Source organism: Charadrius vociferus, unplaced genomic scaffold (genome assembly GCF_000708025.1).
Source record: "Charadrius vociferus isolate BGI_N301 unplaced genomic scaffold, ASM70802v2 scaffold90, whole genome shotgun sequence".
In the NCBI taxonomy this organism is placed as follows: Eukaryota; Metazoa; Chordata; class Aves; order Charadriiformes; family Charadriidae; genus Charadrius; species Charadrius vociferus.
In genome coordinates this window covers 9,468,379-9,487,189 of record NW_009647222.1, presented here as the reverse complement: position 1 = coordinate 9,487,189, position 18,811 = coordinate 9,468,379, and the positions used below count along the sequence as shown (strand labels likewise).

At 42.7% G+C, this 18,811-nt stretch overlaps 1 protein-coding gene across 1 annotated transcript in view; it reads left to right on the top strand.

Annotated features, from left to right (window-relative positions):
* EFCAB6 (EF-hand calcium binding domain 6) overlaps positions 1-9,423 on the top strand; it is a 130,806-nt gene extending 121,383 nt beyond the window's left edge. Inside the window, 4 exon segments of the mRNA XM_009879780.1 lie at positions 1,777-1,954; positions 2,809-2,993; positions 6,690-6,839; positions 9,301-9,423. Of these exon segments, the coding sequence (XP_009878082.1) occupies positions 1,777-1,954; positions 2,809-2,993; positions 6,690-6,839; positions 9,301-9,423 (636 nt within the window).
* Positions 9,424-18,811: the final 9,388 nt, after the last annotated feature.

Genomic DNA, 18,811 nt, shown 5'->3' with positions numbered 1-18,811 from the left:
CTGGTGGTCTTGTCTGCTTTCTGGTGGACACCAGATTACAGCTGTTAATTCCTGATGGTCTCACTGATAGACTTGCCATGAAGGCCAGTAATCTGAGAGAGGTAAGAGAGGTGGATTAGGAATGCAGTGGTTGCACTTTTGCATCTATACCTATACTTCATGTCAATAATGCACTTTGGTCCTCTCCACTGCCATGCTGGCCTCTTACCCTAGTGCTAGAATTCAGAGAAAGGTGGGGAAATTATTACAGGCAGAAAAATTAAATATCCCCTTTTTAGAGCTGCACCTACCTATTCCATGTTCTTTGGCTACAACTAAACCTACAACAGAAAAATAAAATATTTAGAGTTATTCAGTGCCTGGAACATGCTGGGTTTTTCTGACTACTTCTACATGGAGATGTTTAGCTACTGAAAAAGAAATAACAGATTGAGCAAATTAAAGATGCAAACAACTTGTCAGGCTGGTAAATCTAAACATTGGCCCATTGCTAGCTCAATTATCACTTTAACTATAGGTTCTTTCTTGAAAAGCCCAGACAATTAGCTACATGCATCCTTCGTGCTTTGATCCAGTTCCCAGAGAAAGCAAGGAAAAATTCCTTGTTACTGTCTGTGAACGCTAGATTGAGCAGTGTAAGACAATAGGAAGGGAATTTCTAAGGAGGGTCTGGGGAGATTTTATTGCGGCTTTCCAGTACCTAAAGCGGCCCTACAGGAGAGCTGGGGAAGGACTTTTTACTAGGGCATGTAGTGATAGGACGAGGGGGAATGGCTATAAACTGGAAGAGGGCAGGTTTAGATTAAACATTAGGAAGAAGTTTTTCACTTTAAGGGTGGTGAGGCACTGGAAGAGGTTGCCCAGAGAGGTTGTTGAGGCCCCATCCTTGGAGATGTTCAAGGCCAGGCTGGATGTGGCCTTGGGCAATTTGGTCTAGTGGGAGGTGTCCCTGTCTATGGTAGAGGGGTTGGAACTCGATGGTCTTCAAGGTCCTTGCCAACCTAAACCATTCTATGATTCTATGAATTTAAGTCTCCCCAAACCTATGGCTGTTGAAAAGACCCCGACCAGCCTGAACACCAAGGATGAATGTTCCTGCAGCATTCATTGCATGGAAACGTGGGCAAGGCTTCAGCAAGTCTGCACCAGTGAGACCCTCAAGAGAGCACTGGGAAGTCTCACTAAATATGAGATTATACATTGGATCTAGAAGCATAAATATCACTTGTGCACATATTGTATAGTGGTAGGCTCAGGCTTTGCTTCCAGCTCAACCACAGTACTGCTGAGGCAGCAATGAAAAACCAAAATGACACTGAGGACTGGGATCCTCTCACGTTATTCATTCTGTGGCTCTGCGTAGGACCAGAAGTTCTGCCAGTAACAAATCAAAGCAATGTTATTTCTTAATTCAGTGGCTTTCCACTGCTTGGTTTGTTTGTTCCAAGATGGCACTACATAGCTTTTTTTGAACACAGTATCTGTCACTTAATAAGAAACAATTTTGAGAAACTATAAATGATTTAGAAATTAAGCCAAATGAATAAAAAAGTGGTCAAGGCCTATTAAATTAATAGCATCATTTTGACACTAAGAGCATTCTCACATTTTTACCTACATTTTTGCAGACACAATTCAAATCAGACTTAGAAGTGGCTCAAATGGTACATTAACCTCAAGTCCGGAAGACCAGAAACTGGATTTGTCGTCTGGTGGTTTGTCTACACAACCAGTAAAACTTAACAGAAAATAATGACCATTATGTCTTGCTTTTAGATACCAGCATCCGGTCGTCCTCAGACAACAACCACTTATTCTGCACCTGTCCTTAACTGTGAAACAATAGAAAATAAGATAAGAAAGAACATCCAACAGTCCTGGAGAGGCATATTGAAAGTGTGCAAAGAGAAGGATGTCAGCAAGCTAGGAGAAATACCAGTGGCAGAATTTCTAGGTTTGTTACAGTCTAAAAAGTGCTTTATTCATTCTCAGATGCGTTCTGTTTTCTTTCTGGTGTCCCAGCCGTAGGAATATCTGGCCTCTAGTAAGAGGCATCCACTGCATGGTTGCTCCAGGTACCACCCTGCTATTGCAGAACAGAATAGCTTACAGTAGCCTTGGGTGCAACATGTTCAGGTCCCTATTCAGAATTAACTACTCCTTGGAAAAGGAGTTTAGTTTGGTGGCTTTGCTTGTGGGTACTTCTGGTATGCACACAAGTTATCTCATCACCTTCCCAATACACTACCCTTACCTGTGCCTGGGGCTATTTGCATAAAGAGATTCACCAGTCTTTTCCTTGTGTGTGCTTCTGGTTGCACTGGTCTTGATGGTTGAATGCCTGCTGATTTGAAAGTGCCCTGGATTTTACTCCTATAAGAGCTGAGCTATGCTGCTCTTCTGTTGTGTTCTCTTCAAGAGAGAGGATTTTCTGTGCCTTTGTTAGGACGTTTGCATGTGTGATAAGACAGTGCGCACCTGTATAATTGAATGCAAAGTCCTGGCTCTAAGAACCTGTTAACTTGTTAGATCTTTTATCTCAGTTAATGTCAGGGAGTGCTTCTTGTGTGTTAAAAATCAAAATGACACGGTATCAGTCTCCTGAAACCCTGTAAAATGTGAACTACCACCCCGTAAGTATAGGCATGTGCATATACCTGCATATAGCAAGATCTGCATAACACACTTATGCAGCAGTCACTGCAACTGATGACCTGTCAACAGATACCTGCTAAAACTCATGAACACAGGACAATGATTGGCTTTGTTTAAGAATGACAAAATAAATATTCTTTCTTTGCATTTCAGATATAGCAGAGAAGTTCAATTTGGATTTAAGTGAAGGGGAAATTAAGGAAATAACAACAAAATATGATTTAAAGAAAAATGGAAGATTTGCATACTATGACTTCCTTCAGAGTTGTATCTTGTTGTTAAAACCACAGGAAAGCTCACTGCTACAGAGGGTAATTATACAAAAGCCACAAAAACCGGTAGGTACAAAACTTTGTGGTGGGTTTACCCTGGCCAGACACCAGGTGCCCACCAAAGCCACTCTATCACTCCCCCTCCTCAACTGGACAGGGGAGAGAAAAAGATAACAAAAGGCTTGTGGGTCAAAATAAGAACAGGGAGAGATCATTCACCAGTTACTGTCATGGGCAAAACAGACTCGACTTGGGGAAATTAAATTAATTTATTGCCAATTAGAAGTCACAGTAGGGTCATAAGAAATAAAACCAAATTTTAAAACACTTTCCCCCCACCCCTCCCTTCTTCCTGGGCTCAACTTCACTCCCAATTTTTTCTACCTTTCCCCTCCCCTCCCAAGTGGTGCAGGGGGGAGGACTCCTCACCTCCTTACACTCTTCCCCTGCTCCAGTGTGGGGTCCCTCCCATGGGAGACAGTTCTCCATGAGCTTCTCCAACATGAGTCCTTCCAGAGGGTGAAGTCCTTCACAAACTGCTTCAGTGTGGGTCCCTTCCATGGGGTGGAGTCCTTCAGGAACAGATCCACCGATCCACCCCCAGCGGGGTCACGAGTCCTGCCAGCAAACCTGCTCCAGAGTGGGTTCCTCTCTCCATGAGGCCACAGGTCCTGCCAGGAGCCTGCTCCAACATGGGTTTCCCGTGGGGTCTCAGCCTTCTTCAGGCATCCCACCTGTTCCACCATTAACCTCCATGGGCTGCAGGGGGACAGCCTGTCTTGCCATGGGTCTTCAGCATGGGCTGCAAGGGAATCTCTGCTCCGGCATCTGGAGCCCCTCCTACCCCTCCTCCTTCACTGACCTTGGTGTCTACAAAGTTGTTCCTCTCACATATTCTCACTCCTTTCTTCTGGCTGCCGCTGCGCAGGTTTTTTTCCACCTTCTTAACTATGTTATCACAGAGGTGCTACCACCATCACTGATGGGCTCAGTCCTGGCCAGCAGTGTGTCCATCTTGGAGTCAGCTGGCATTGGATCTGTTGGACACGGGGAAATCTTCTAGCAGCTTCTCACAGAAGCCACCTCTGTAGCCACCCCACTACCAAACCTTGCCACGCAAACTCAATACAAGCTTATAAAAATCATAATGACAGTTTTTTTTCAGTTTCTGCTGTACTGACAGGATATTTCATGGCCTGTTCCTATAGTCACTTTATGCAGGGACTTTCCAGCATTCTCTTATTTAATCCCATTATATTAATTGCCTAGTATTCGTTTGGCGTCTCCTTCAGTTGGAGGACTTAACTCCTTGGGATCATGCTCTATGTATCCAGGCTATATGGTAAATTGGCCAAATGTGCTAAAATTTGGATAATGATTCCAAATAGAAAACACAGGAGCTTTTGTTGAACTAAATAAAAATCAAGCTAGAAATAAAAAGTGGATGGGATGTGTCTTAGGATGGCCCTGACTAGAGATTTCGTCAGTAAGCTGTGCTGCTGCTCCACACCCAGCACTGTAAGAAAAGCCCAGAGGAAGCTCTCACTTGCACTGCTATTCATGGCTACTAAAACCATCTAGTAGCCAGGACTGGCCAGCACACATTGCGCCCCTGTGGCTCTCCCTGCCATGCATCTGCTTCCCAAGCTGCGATGAAGAGGCAAAAGGGTCCCAGCAAGGCAGCTACGCGCAGGCTGCTCCCCTCTGCCCACGGTAGCACTCTAGGGCAGAAAAGATCAGAAGAGACGCAGAAATCTGGCTCTCATGGGCCAGAAAGGAAGGCATCGGTAATAGCATCCCAATCGAGTTATGTAGTAGGAACAGTGCCAAATTCCAAATCTGCTCATTCAGCGAGCCTGCTACATTTTTAGGCTGTTTCTAACTGTGCCTAATTAGTTTAGATATGGTTAGTAGCAGCGTTTTATAGAGAAATTACATTACCAAACTGTTTTCAGATGTGGAATGAACAGATTGCTACCAAGGTATGAAGAGAGTATCGTTAGGAATTATCAAGTATTCACTACCAGTAAGGACAGTAAGGTAAAACTATTAAGTTTTGCCTGAAAGAACTTCATTATCTTACATAAGGTTTCTTTTATACACAAATCTGATGCTGTAAAATTCCATCCCAGTATTCTGGAGTAGATAAAGCAGAAATTTTTTAAGTGCCTGTGTAGTTGTCTCAAATAATATTTATTTTATTTATTCTATTCAGAAAAAATAATGAATGTCTCAGTCCGTGTTCTGAGCACCTTTATACAATGTTATATTCAAAGTTAAATTTCCTCATAGATTGTTCAGCCCATTCCACCTAGTAAGTGTACAGATACACATCAAAAGGAATAATAAAAAAAATACCCCACAAATAAAACCTTTTTTTGGGGGTGGCAGGCACAATTCCTTTTCTTTCTCAAAAGCCTGAGAAAATCCATGGCCTAGGGCTTTACAGAAGTACCCAGGCTCTAAGCTATGAAAATAACCCAAGTTGAAGTCATTGTAAAATGCCCTTTCCCTCCCTTCAGCCCACAAGGATACTCAGTATTGTGGGTTGGAAACTGCATTATTAACGTACCCACTGATTCCTCAGCTACATAGTCTGAAGGAGGAATACCCCAAGAGCACAGAAAGAAGGTGCAGTGTTCCCCCAGGCCTCTTACGACTCGTGTAGGTGCAACACAGCCTCTGTGCCTGTGTAGTAGATGTATAAAGCCAACTGTGCATTTCAGAGAATTGTAGAACCATAGAATGGTTTAGGTTGGAAGGGACCTTGCAGATCATTGAGTTCCAACCCCCCTGCCATGGGCAGGGACACCTCCCACTAGACCAGGTTGCTCAAAGCCCCATCCAGCCTGGCCTTGAACACCACAAGCAGATGCTTGTAGAGACTACAGTGGCACGTGCAAGGGGCACAAAAGGGGCATCAGCCACTTACCCAATTACAATAATAAATACCAGGAGAGCGCAGGGGAAAGCTGAGATGGGAGCTGTATTCTAAGGAAATGGTAGAGCAGATCCAGATCCCACAGGTGGATTGGGGTTTGCTCTTTTTTCCCCAAAGTCCCTTACTCATCATTCCAGTGTTAAAGCTTTGTACAAGTAGAATTAAGTTTGCCTTAATGAATAGTTCTGCAGTTCACCCGTGTTCAGGGTACATCAGTGTAACAAGTTCAGCCAGGTTAAAAAAAAAAGGCCCCAACATATCCCAAGGAATAGTGACCCTGTGGTCCAGCTGTGGAACTGCAGAAAGGTTCAAAAGCTGGTTACAAGGCATTTTTTGTACTGGTGAAAGTGTACAGTAGGGTCTTGTTTTTTCTTAAATATTGTACCGCTCCCACAGTTGGCTTATGCACTGGGTCACTTTTCAGCAAAAATTTCACTCTGAAAAATGAACACTGTAGAGAATTAAAAATGACTGAAAGAGGGAGTTGAAACAAGGACAAGCATAATACATGTGAAAACACTGAGATCTGAGCAGAAGTAACACTGACTTCAGAATCAGTTTCAAATAATGAAAAGTTAGGGTTTTGACAGTGATTAAGTAAATATACCATCTGCACTTCCCAAGAATATCAAAATGTTATAGGTTAAAATAATCTTGTGTAAGCAGTATCTTGCAATAATTTGCAAACAAGTATTCGGCAGCCAGTCACAGATTAAGGCAGCATTACAGTCCAACACCTTTTCATTCTGCATTATAGTTGTGCCCAGTTGTGTGCATGATGCTGTTAGTAAATGCAAGTCTTTCTCATCCAACTTTGTTAGCTGAGTCCTGGACCACAAACCATGTCATTCTTCAGTGCAATGCTGAGAATTCAGCCCCAGATCTTGCACTGCTGGAGGCCAATGAAGCGAACCTTTAAATCCTATGATGAAAGTCATACTGGACTCTTACGTATTGCAGATTTCAGACAAGTAAGTTGCATTTAGCAATTAATAGTCAGAAAATTACAGTAGCCTAATCTGAGCTTCCTGACTGAAAGTTTTCTGAAAAATTGTACTGAACCAGAACGCATAAAGTCATCCTGGCCTCTCTGTGACTTTAGCTCTGACCATGACCCACGGTAATCTTTCTCCACATGTGATTACATGTCCTTGAGGCCTGAGCTCTTGGTGGGGTCCTGAACAGACAAAACAGAGAAAAACCTTAGTCCCTATACAAAGTTTAAATGTGTATCTTTCACAGATGCATGGGAAAGGAATAGAAGCGTACCTTCTGGTAGGTCTCCTTTCAGGCACTTTCAGGATCCTGTGACCCTCCAACTGGTGTGGTCCCTTCTAAATGTGGACCAGGCTCCACCAATCCCCACCTGAGAGTCTCTGTTTCTGCTTTCTATCTCTGCTTTTCTGTGTGCAGCATAGTTTTGTACTAGGCAGGGGATTAATATTCTCTGCGAATATTTCAGTATTTTGTATCTCCTCAAATACACACCTGTGTATACTGGATATCAGTGATTCTTCATCTAGATCCATGGGGATTTTGATTGTTCTTAGCTGTACTGGTTTCAAAATCTTTGACATTGTTCTAACTAGGAATAACAATCACTATCTGTTTTGGAGTAATTCGGAATATTTGCTATTCAACTGCAAGAAAAAAAAAATAAAGCGTGGGGCCCTAAACCTATTTAATGCTGCGTGCATTGGGACACCCCTTGGTATCGCTACTGCTTCAAAGAACTGATCAACCAGTGGACGGGATGCTCAATCACAGCAAGCGAATGCTTGGCTGCAGTAAGCGACAATAAGGTGTGCTTCTGACACTCCCCTTCCCCTGGAGCTGCAGGAAGCCAGATTGTTGCCTGGTAGACTATAAACCTGGTCAATTATATCAGTCATAGAAGTGCTCTTTTAAATCTTTACTTATTTAGGACTGGGGGCAACGTGATACGTTCTGGCAACGCCACAGAGCTGAAACCTGAGTCCCTGCCTGCCCCTCTGTGAAGGCCGAGGAGCAAGTTGTCTCCATGTGGCTGCATCAACTTCATGCCTGAGGCTCCCTGTCTATCACTGCAGCTTTCTGACTGCCTGGGCACTGCCTCAGCAGACCAGGCTCAGGGGAGAAGGAGGGAAGACCAGGGCCGTTGCATATGATTTTAAGTTGTCGTGTTCCTCTAGGACATGTGATGATTGCCATTTCTAGTTAAAGCAGTGTCAACAACTTTCAGATCAAGCTTCCCAACATGATATAACCTAAGCAAAAAAAAAAAAAAAACAAACAACCCCAAAACACAAAAACCAATAAAACCCCACCAAACACCAAAAAACCCCAAAAAATAAATCCTTGTGGATCTAGATCAAGAAGCAATCCTTGATTCCAAAATCCTACTACAAAGGTGTTAATCTGCTGTTTGACAAGATATCAAGTGATTTGTGGAGGTACAGATCCCTTTATCTCCTAGGTAACTTAATTTACTGAAACGGGGAAATTAGCTCTCTACTGACATCAGTAACACTGCTATTTATGGCTGTACTATCTGCAAGGGGTCATTAGCGATTTCTGATGCTGAGCTGTTAAGGGGGGAAAGGGGTAGACTGAGTTTGCCAGAAAACTAATGACAACTGGCATAGCACACAAGGACAGGTTTTCAGGGTTTAAATTCCCAAGTGCCTCTAAAACCTGAAGTAATCCTCAGAAATTAATGCATTATTTTCATTCATGTTAGGGCATTGAGAACATTTAAAACTGTTTAAAACATTTTTTAAACATTTAAAAGTGCTGAAAAAAAACACACAAGGTGAAATATTTGAAAGGTGCAGGTACCTAACCTGGCTTTTAGCATCAGGTGAACCAGATGTGTACTGTTCAAGTTGGGTTCTCACTGAAGTGTTAGGAAGGCACGCCTACAGGCTGACCATTTGTCCCATGAAAATTAAAAGCACTGAGTGCATCATGGGCATTATTATTTACATAGGGGTTTGCACAGTTTGAGTGACTGGATTATTCCTTCTGTTTCTCTGGATGCAAAGGCTGCAGATCATCCAAGGAGGACAGAAAGGAAGAAATCCCACCTCTTCGTCTCATCTCCAGATAGCAGCGAAAGCCTTTTAAGCATGTATTTTTTGTAAATTAGCTCTGATGCACATGGGTGCTACCTATTTCCCAATGCTCCCTCAGGCAAGTCCTAGTTGGGCTACTGGAGGAACCCCTGAGTACGCAGGTTTTCAGATATGCATCCCAGGGAGCCAGTATTGGCATGGGAAGACAGATAACAAAGGAGGGTTTCATTCTCTAATATTCTGAGAAACCTATGCCAGAGTGGAGATGAATCATCAAGTTAATTTGTAAAGAAATTTTAGCCCGATAAACTAATATTTTTTTCTTCTTGCTCACCGAAAGCACTGGAATAAATTTTCAAGTTGTGTCTGTCTTTTGTAGGTTCTCCGTGAGTACAGCATCAACCTAACTGAAGAGGAGTTATTCAACATTTTGGAATACTATGATAAAACTTTGTCTTCAAAAATATCCTATAATGATTTTCTCCGGGCATTCATACAGTAGGATTTGGTCAAATGCAGGAAACTGTAGATAAAGACAGTGACTGATTTATAATTTTGAATTTCAAACTAATAAATTAATTGAGTATGGCTTTTTTGTATCTCTTTATTAGAAAACTCAAAATACTTTTAAATTCTGACAGTGGTCCTGTGTTGTGGATTAAATCTACATAGTGAGGGAATTAATTTTGCATAATCCATTTATCAAAGAAGAAAAATACAACAATTAACATTGTCAAAATAATGCTTCCTAAGTCGTCTCCACAAGCAATTCATTTAAGGAAATTCTTTTTTTAATTTTACGCATTTTATTAATGACATACTCTTAACTTCAGTAAAAAGGTTTACAAGGCATACTATTCAATTTCCTCAATTGTCATTTTCCAAGTGTGTTAGTTTTCACATTATCCTTCATTATTCAAAAAAATCATCGTATTTCTCGGTGCATCTTTTTCCGCTACTTGCAGTGCTATATTTGTATTGGCAAAGACACGTTAATATGGTCTGGCTATTGAAACGGGAGCAGATGCCAACTGTGTGGGGACACCACACCACACCTTTCTCTGTTAAAACTCTTCTTCTACATCCTTCAGCACAGTTTAGAAAAGAAGCTCCTTTACCCATAGGCATTGGCTTCTTAACTGCAGAGGAATATTGCCAGTGTTAGCCATGAGGTTTATTTTTTTAAAGATACTACATATATATATATTTATACAACAAACTGCGAGTAAAACCCATCGTTAGATTTCCCTGTTCTGGAAAAGTTCTGTTTGAATATCTTGTAAGGTGCCTACATGTTGGTGAGGAAATTAAAAGATAATTGTTTGACTGTTGAACTCTCGTGATAATTAAAGGATAAGATGATCATCAGAGCCTGCTTCCTGGGATTATATCAGCAGTTAAACACTTACCCGCTCTGAAGAACTGTTAGAGAAATTATTCTCTGCCTGGTTCCTGAATTAGTTTTCACTGGTACACAAAGAGCCCTGTCCTCATCACCTAAATTGATTCAGTACCTTTCTTTCGCCAAGTAATATATAAAGATATGTCAACAAAAATTAATAATAATAAAAAAAAGAGCAAGTTATGTGTGTACAAACGCACATGCACACACACATACCTATATCTCTCTCAAGGGAAGTCTTTGTAATGGGAAAGGGCAGAGGAACATAATCCTGGTTTACTTATATCTAGTGAACGTGTGAACCATTGAGAAGAATCTGAAAGACTCCCAGTGCAGAACCGCTTAATGCATATTTTTTCTGATAAAATGTTTCATTGCATTTGGAGCTTTTCAGGAGATATTTTGTAGAGTTTGAGTAAAAAGCGTTGGGGAGGTTTCAGGTTGGATGCTCTGTATTGTTTTCTTTCAGTTTCTAAGCTTTGTGTAATTTGTACTCTACTATAAAATAAATACATTTGGAATGAGATATATTTGAAATAGTAACATAAAAAATGCTCGCTAGACTTTTTTTCCAAACCTGATGGCTATCTGTAAGTGCCTGACATTGCTGCTTAGCTGTTTGATTAACAGAGGAGACTGAAACTGCCGTTATTTAAGAATGTTCTCCCGTGCTAAATCAACACAACTCTTCCTAGTGCCATTAATAGAAAGCATTGGGTTGTAAGAATACACGTACAGATATCAGCAAGTGACTAAAAAGGGCTGGTCCTGGTTCAGTTGCCTGAACACAGGCGCTTGTAGGCTATTCCTGCCTGACCGCCCCGGCAGGTCCTGTGGTCACAGCGGCCGGCCCCACGGGGACATGCCCAGTGTTGGAGGGCATCTCAAACCGCAGCAGGTAACTGAGCTTCAGCAACTGAGCTGAGCCCAAGGGGCGTTCAGTTTAGCCCCTCTTAAGATCCAATTAGCCTATTTTTGTTTAATTTTATCCTTGTACCCAGTGTGAAGCCTCAAACTGCTCTGTTCCTTAATGGCAACTTCTTTCCTCCTCCCCGGTCAGGTGCAACGTGGCTGATTTAATTTCTGTTCTTATTTCATACAGTTTATGTGCTGAATTAATCATTCATATTAATTAAAGAATTAATTGCTCTTTGGAATACCTGTGATTATAACACAAATATTACATTAATTATTTTTAAAATAGTGGATTTCACTGTACTGATCTAAATGAGGAGGAAAAAAAAAAAAAACTAAAATTATTATTGGGCAGTGTTGTTTGGAGGGGGTTGTTTTGGTTTTGTGGGTTTTTTTCCCAAAATCTCCTATACCGCCTGTTTGATAATTGGGTCCAATTTTATATCAAATACAATGACAATTCCATCCCTGCGCTGCACTGCTTTCTGGCATGGAGTGCAGCTACCATGTTTCACAAAGGGATGCAAGGAGTTGTGTCCCTTGCTCTGCCACTTTCAAGATACCCACTGTCTTCAGGAGAAGCGATGCGGTGAGGAGATGGATGTCTCCGGGTTCCCTGACACATCCTGCCAGAGGATTTTTCATTAGTTCGACTGGCAGGAGTATCAAATCCAACAACTCTGAAGGGATTAAAGAACAATCTTTTTGCTGTACAAACAAATCAAATCCTGCTGGTTTTTTTTAGTGAGTTCTTAAAGGCGGGGATGGCACTTACCAACTGTTTATCCAACCTCAAAAAAAAACACAACAACCCAAACCCAAACTGAATTTCAACTGCCAGTGTTTTGAAATAACTGAGGTAATTTTTCATATCAAAATTGCAAACTGCTGGATGGACAAACTTTGTAATAGAAGAGGACTTTATATTTTTGCAGCCGTTCCCCCTAGCCAAGGGTCAGCCACCTGGCCGGGAGGGGCTGGCAGAGATCCCCTGAGTTTCCACTGCGAGGCAGATAATGTCAGTGGGATTGAGCATTATCCCAGGATAATGGTCTCCCGCTGCTGTATGTAAACACTGCAGTAAAGCTGAGGCGGTTTTGAAAATAAAACCATCAAACACAGATCTCGGCAATTTGTTTTTCAAGGGGAGGACAGCGATCCCGTGTCTTCTCCGGCGGGATTGCCGGTTGCTCTGTCGTCCCTGGGGGCAGCAGCACAGGCATATGGGCCACTGCTTTGGGTGGGAGGCAAGGGGTGCAGTGCCTCGGAGGGATTTTGGCAGCACAGGTCCCTGCCAGCGCTCCCTGCAAAGTGGCATCTGCTGCCACTGAAATGCAGCAGCAGCAGGTGACGGCCGTCAAGGAGCTAGGAGCCATTGTTGGCCATTCCCTCCAGACATGCCTCTTCTGGGGTCAGTAGAGAAAAGCCCTTAAGCAAGGTCTCTCACCTCCCTCCCCTAGGGTCCCACTGCGGGCGTTCGGACGGGAGGTCTTCGCCCCTACGCGCAGGAATGGGGGCATGGCCTCCTGGCTGCAGCCCAGCCCTTGCACTTGGCTTTGCGGTGGGTGGCCGTCAAGCATCATCTGACTGGGCTAATGAAGCTTAACACTGTCGGGCGTCCTGCGGGGCATGGAGGGAGGCCAAGCAGGCGTCCGCCTTCAGCAGCCTCTCCAGCAAAGCCTGGAGAAAGATCCCCAGGGTCCGCTCAGCTGTGGACAACAACCTGCTCCCTTTGAGAGCCTTGCCAGACCCCTCCACCCAGCATTTCCCTGCTGCTCTGTTCCCGAAACCAGCAGTCCTCAGGACCGCTGTGGGCCTCTCCTGAGCTGGAGATGAAAGGTTTGCAAAGACTAAAGGAAAAGGGGTCCTTCAGTAGCATTTTAACATCATTATAAATTTTTGTTGCCTTCACTCCAGAGCAGAATAAGCTAATTGAAGGGGACAGAAGTCACTAACAAATCTGCTGCTGCACAGGAGCCTCCCATCACTGCCAGGTCACCCACTCACCAGACCCCTCTTGTTTCCCCACCTGCACAGCTGAGCTTTGCCCATTGCTATGTCCCTCAACAAAGCAGCCCCTCACTCATGGCCACACGGCATCTCCAACAGGGGCTGGAGAGCAGGCAGCTCTAGCTCTCCACTGCTAAATCACACACTCTGACTGTTCAGAAAACCTTTTCACAGAGAGATAATGCCACAGAGAAACGGTCCCCGCTCCGTGCCAGTGTGAGGAGAAGCCCCTCAGAGCCACAGCCTGCCCAGAGGGATCAGGTCACCACCAGCACCAGCCATTATGACCCTGCACAGCAAGAAAGTTCACACCAGCCAAGCACCATAGTAGGGCTTCCAGGCAATTAAAATACAATATAACTATCCCTCAACAAAGAGACAGAGATTTTCATGCATAATCAGACTATAGAAGAAGAGAGAGCACCTGCCCCTGGATTTTCTTCCTCCTCCATCTTTCCTCTCAGGTTTTTCTCACTTTGAAGCCCCTGCAAGTGTGGATGCTCACCAGTAACATGTGCTGCTCATTAGCACATCCTCAAGCCCACCTGAGCTACTTGGCCTCTCCAAATCCCCTGCCCCGAGGCCAGCCTGCTGCTATTGCCAGGCAGCAGGGGCTGGTTTGGGGGAAGGGGCGGCTCCGGGGGAGCCCTTTTGGAGCAGGGCAGGACAGCTAAGGCTCAAAAGCTGTTTGCCAGACATGTGAGGAAGCAGGACAAGGGAAAGGAAAGATGGGAATCAGTCAGAGGAGGGAAGGAAGAAGAGGTTTGTAGGCTCTGTACCAGCTATTTCTGTCTCAGGGCTTGGCATGGAGCCTGCGAGAGCAGAAATAGAGCCTCTCTGTGTTCAAAGGATGAAGAAGTAGGGGAGGGCAGAGGGAGGACTGAGGCTAGGCAAAGGAACAGAAGAGAAAGGAAAGAAGGAAGAGACTCGTATGGGCCATCTTCTACACCAGCAACTGGCATAAAGCCTGCAAGACTAGAAATAGAGAGTGCTTCAGAAAAAAAATAAAAATCAAACTTCTTCAGAATGCAGTCATTTCATATGTTTGATTAAGGCATTACTGTGTGAAGTGCCTATATGTCTGTGCAATTACTGTTTTTATCTGGATGATATGCAGCAGGTCATGAGCAGTAAGGGATGCTCCAAACACAGGAAAATGAAAATCAGATTTTAAAAAAAAATCCATTTTCTGAAAAATAATTTTCTTCTGTTTTTGAATTTTTCTATGCTAAAGGCTGTCATGCAATGGAAAGAGCATTATTATGCTGTGAAAAGAGTCATAAAAAGAATTTTGTATTATATCAATACTTAAAATATGCAAATATGATATCTTCACAACGCCCCAAAATTATGCTTGGCATGAATTCTTAGCAACAATACAAATATCATCATCTTCAAATAAGCAGGTATAACATGCTGCTCAAATAGCTGTAAAAACAACCTCATCACAGCTCCGGGAGCATGTAGATTTCATCTTTGATGTAGGTAGATTTTAAGTAGGAAAGGGAAGAAAGTTGTCTTAAACATCAGGGTGGATTGGGATGAGCCTCAGTGGAGCAACTGAATATTTAACATGGAAAGGAGACCTGTCAGTGTGCATTTACAGAGCCATTTTAGTTATAAAAACCTGGTTCTGGTATTGTGCAGGCTCAGCTATGGGGGCTGAGGCATGTGGCACACAGCCTTCTCCATCCCTCCCAAATCCCCGTTGAAACAGAGTTATCCCCAGGCTGCTGTCCAGTGCATTTGAGCCTTACGTTAGATAGTGTCTGTCTTTATCACTACACATAAATTGGCTGTGATTTAAGGAAAAAAAAAAAAAAGGATGGGAAAATCAGTAAAAATAGTATAACACAGAAGTTTCATTGTGGGGTGGATACCCCTTCGCACCTTCTTTCGGTGTAAGTACTTTTACAGGGCTTGATTCTGATCTCATTAAATCAACGACATACCATGACTCTCCTGAGAGTGGTGGATTTACCCCAGCATTGGAGATCAGGGTCAGAACTCGGCACTTTATTTTCTTTTCTTTCTGCTGCAATCAGGTTTTCAAAAAAGGAGCAGCTATTTCTGCTCACTCCAGCGCAAGGCTGGCGGGAGGGTTTTGCCCGAGGAACAATGCATCCTTCTCCATACACTGTACAGAATTCCCATCTTGTGCATTAGAATAGATGTTGAAACAGTTCTAATTAACATTTTTAATTTGCATTTTAATTGCCTGCCAGGGTGTGAAATGACATGTCTGGGTAAAGGAGCGTTTTTCTTGATTCCAGTGGTTTGCACAGTCCCAGCGAGGTGACGGGGGCAGAAGCACCCTGGCCACTGGTCATTTTGCAGAATTCCCCATAATTAAGGCAGGGCCTGATCCAAAGCCCGATAAGTTAAGTTGAAAGTGTTCACAGTGGTGTTTGTTTGTTTGTTTGTTTGTTTTTAATAAATGGGACTCCTACAATTAATTTTTGTCTGAAGATACACATCAGATCTTGAGCTTAAAATTGCCAGTTGCAAAGAATCAGTGCAATCATTCGAAGGTTGTTTTAGTGGCTAATTACCCTCTTTGTAAAGAAAACACCATACACACACATAAGAATACAGATATATGTATTTTTAAGATGATGTTATTTCAGATATGAGTTTGCCTGTAAGCAGCTTCCAGCCTGTGCACCCTGCAGTTATAGAAAGGTCACAGTGAAATCATCCTGAGCCTCTTCTTTTTTTCAGCAAGAGAGAGTGAACTCCCCAGATTTTCACCTTTTAGGGCAAATTTTCCCATTTCCACGGGTCCTCCTGCTGTCAATTCTGACTTCTCAAAATCACGCGAGAGTTGGAGATGTCCCAGCTGAGGCATTTTCAAATCTCAGCCATAGGGATGCCAAATGCAGTGGACATGTAACTTCCTTCTGCTCACTTTGCCCACTCAACTGCTGCATTTGCTGTTCTGGCCGCAGTGCCGGCTGGGCACACCAGGTGCTTTCTGCCAGCCAAACTCATATCAAAGTCCTTTTTTTTTTTTTCTAGAGCTCTTCTTCCTTAGGCAAAGTCACCCTGGCCCATGTCCTTGTGTTTAGGGATACAACCCTAAATGTAGACCAATTTGCTGTACCTCATTTTCTAAAAAAAAAAATCTAGATCAGAGTGTACCTGTGAGCTGTCCTATTCAGTATTTCCTGCAGCCCAACACTTGGTTTGCCTATAAAAAGTATCAGTAACACCTTTTTTTTGTGGGGGGAAGAAGGTTTCCTGGTCAAGATCTAGCAGTTAAATCATGTCGGGACAGGAACCACTACCTGGAGGACCCTACAAAACATATAGCCTCTTAAAGATCATTCCTCATTTAATTACATCAGTTAGGTGGTTTTTAATTCATTTAACGTGTGCCATGTTGAAATTATATCATTCCAGTTTCCTCCTCAAAATAGTAGGCAATGGTGCCAAGTCATGTGCCTTACAGAAGTCTATTACCTTAACACTATTTCATTTGTCATCCAAACTTGTAATCTCATAAAAAGATATCAAATTAGTTTGAGAAGAACCATTTTACTTAAACCCACCTTGATTAGCATTTAATTTTATTAGCCTCTTTTAATTCTTTATTGCTCAAGCCTTGCACAATCAATCCCATCACTGCTTTTTTCCAGGGATCAAAGTCAGGCTAACGCTCTCTCACTTTGGCCATCCTCTTTTCCTTTTTAAAATACTGGCACAATTTCAGCTTTCTCTGGACCACTGGGACTTCCTTGATGTCCTAACACGTCTGAAAATTCATTATTACTGTTTTAAAAAGTTCCTCAGCTGACTTCTCAGATACAAAGTTCCCAATTCAAAAAAATTTGTTAATTGCTCTTTAGGACTGCTAGGCTTAAAAGTACTTGGTCACAAGCAGTGTGTAATGTCCCACTATCCCACTACCACCTGGCCATTTTGTCTGCACACAGCAAAGATATTTATTTCAAAATCCCACCTTTTTAGTAATGCTGTTGATGAATCTCCCATTCCCACTTGTCTTTGTATTCTTATTATTACCATTTCAAGCCATTGATACTCCCTGGGCACATTTGCTTTCCTCGTCACTTTTTAACACAAATTTTTCACTTCATCAGTTTGGTATACATCCCTTTTTTTTTTTTTTTTCCCCCTAGTCTGCTTTTATTTACCCTCCAAAACAGCATGGGGGATTTTTTGAAACTAGTTTGGGTCTTTCTGGATTCAGGGACTGTTCTTTGGCAAACTTGAATAAACGGTTTGCAAATACCATCTATATTTTCCTGCTTGAATGTTTTTTTTTCCTAACTGATGTGTTCGTATTTGGCTTTGTGAAGTTGCCCTTTTGAAAGAGAAAGAGTTTGGCTGACTTGTTCTATCACCTCATTTTGCATTCACACAGTGGATGAATGATTCTATGATTCTATGTGATCAAAGTCATGGCAGCTGATACCTCAAGCTGCTTCTGCATCCTTGTTCTGTGAACCAGTTCTCCTTGTCCCTTAAGATGAGATGTGATGTAGATGTTGCTCCTGCTGGAAGTAGCCATTTTGTCAGAAAATTGTCATCTGGGGGTTTTAGAAACTCTGCCAGACTGAAATCTCCACTTTATACCATTCAGAACAAACTGCCTCATGACAACGAGTGTGGGGTATGATGCAAACATTATTGATAAGTGTTTAAGTAGTAGTCTTCCTCTTATAGGGGTGATTCATAATTCTCAATTGAATTTAATGGTGTCAAGTGCGTATCACCTGGAGGGACACCACAAGCTTTACTTCTTAGGTCCAGTGGATGGATAAATATTCCAGTTGACTGACTTCCTAGTTGCCAGCATCACCATTTTATACTGGGAGCCGGTTTTATTTCCCTTTTGCTGAGTTGATCTTTTCTGAAGAGATTATAAACAACTTAATCAACATTCCTGTCATGTGTCATCCTATTAGGTTTCATTAATATCAGCTAGTTCAAATGCATGTTTCTAAACAAGCAATTTCTATTCCTTGCGTTCATTACCTGGGCTTTTAATCTTGATACATAATCAATTTATGCATTTCTGCACAGCATAGTCTTTGTCTCTGTTATACGTTGCCAACACAAAGATTTTGTACAGTCTGAGGGTTTGGTGGTCCCTTCTTTTCACACAATTCTGTTAACTGAAATTCCCTTGCAGCTCCAGATAGCCTGGTCTTCTGCAGAAGAGCTCTTCCAAACCATGCAGTTTTTCTGCAAAAAACCCCAAACTCTTTAACTCATACCTCCTGGTTAGGCAGTGTTTTCACTGTCGGGTCCAGGCATCTTCTGATTTCCTTCATTTACTTCCAAGAGGATACCTCAGACATCCCTCTCCCTCAGCTCCTTTTGGAGTGTAATGTTTACTAAGCTGCGTCATGCATCAGTGCAGCGGTGTCTTCTGGTTTTGTGAAGTGTCGTCCTTTGCGCGGTGACTATTTGTGTCAGTTCATCACTCTGGTGCCAGCCTGTCCCTCAGAGAATATTTCTTCCTCCCTCTTCTCTGTGCAACAGGAGTCGACCTGCCTCCCTGGTTTTGCCTTTTTCTGCCTCTTCCCAGTACCCAGTG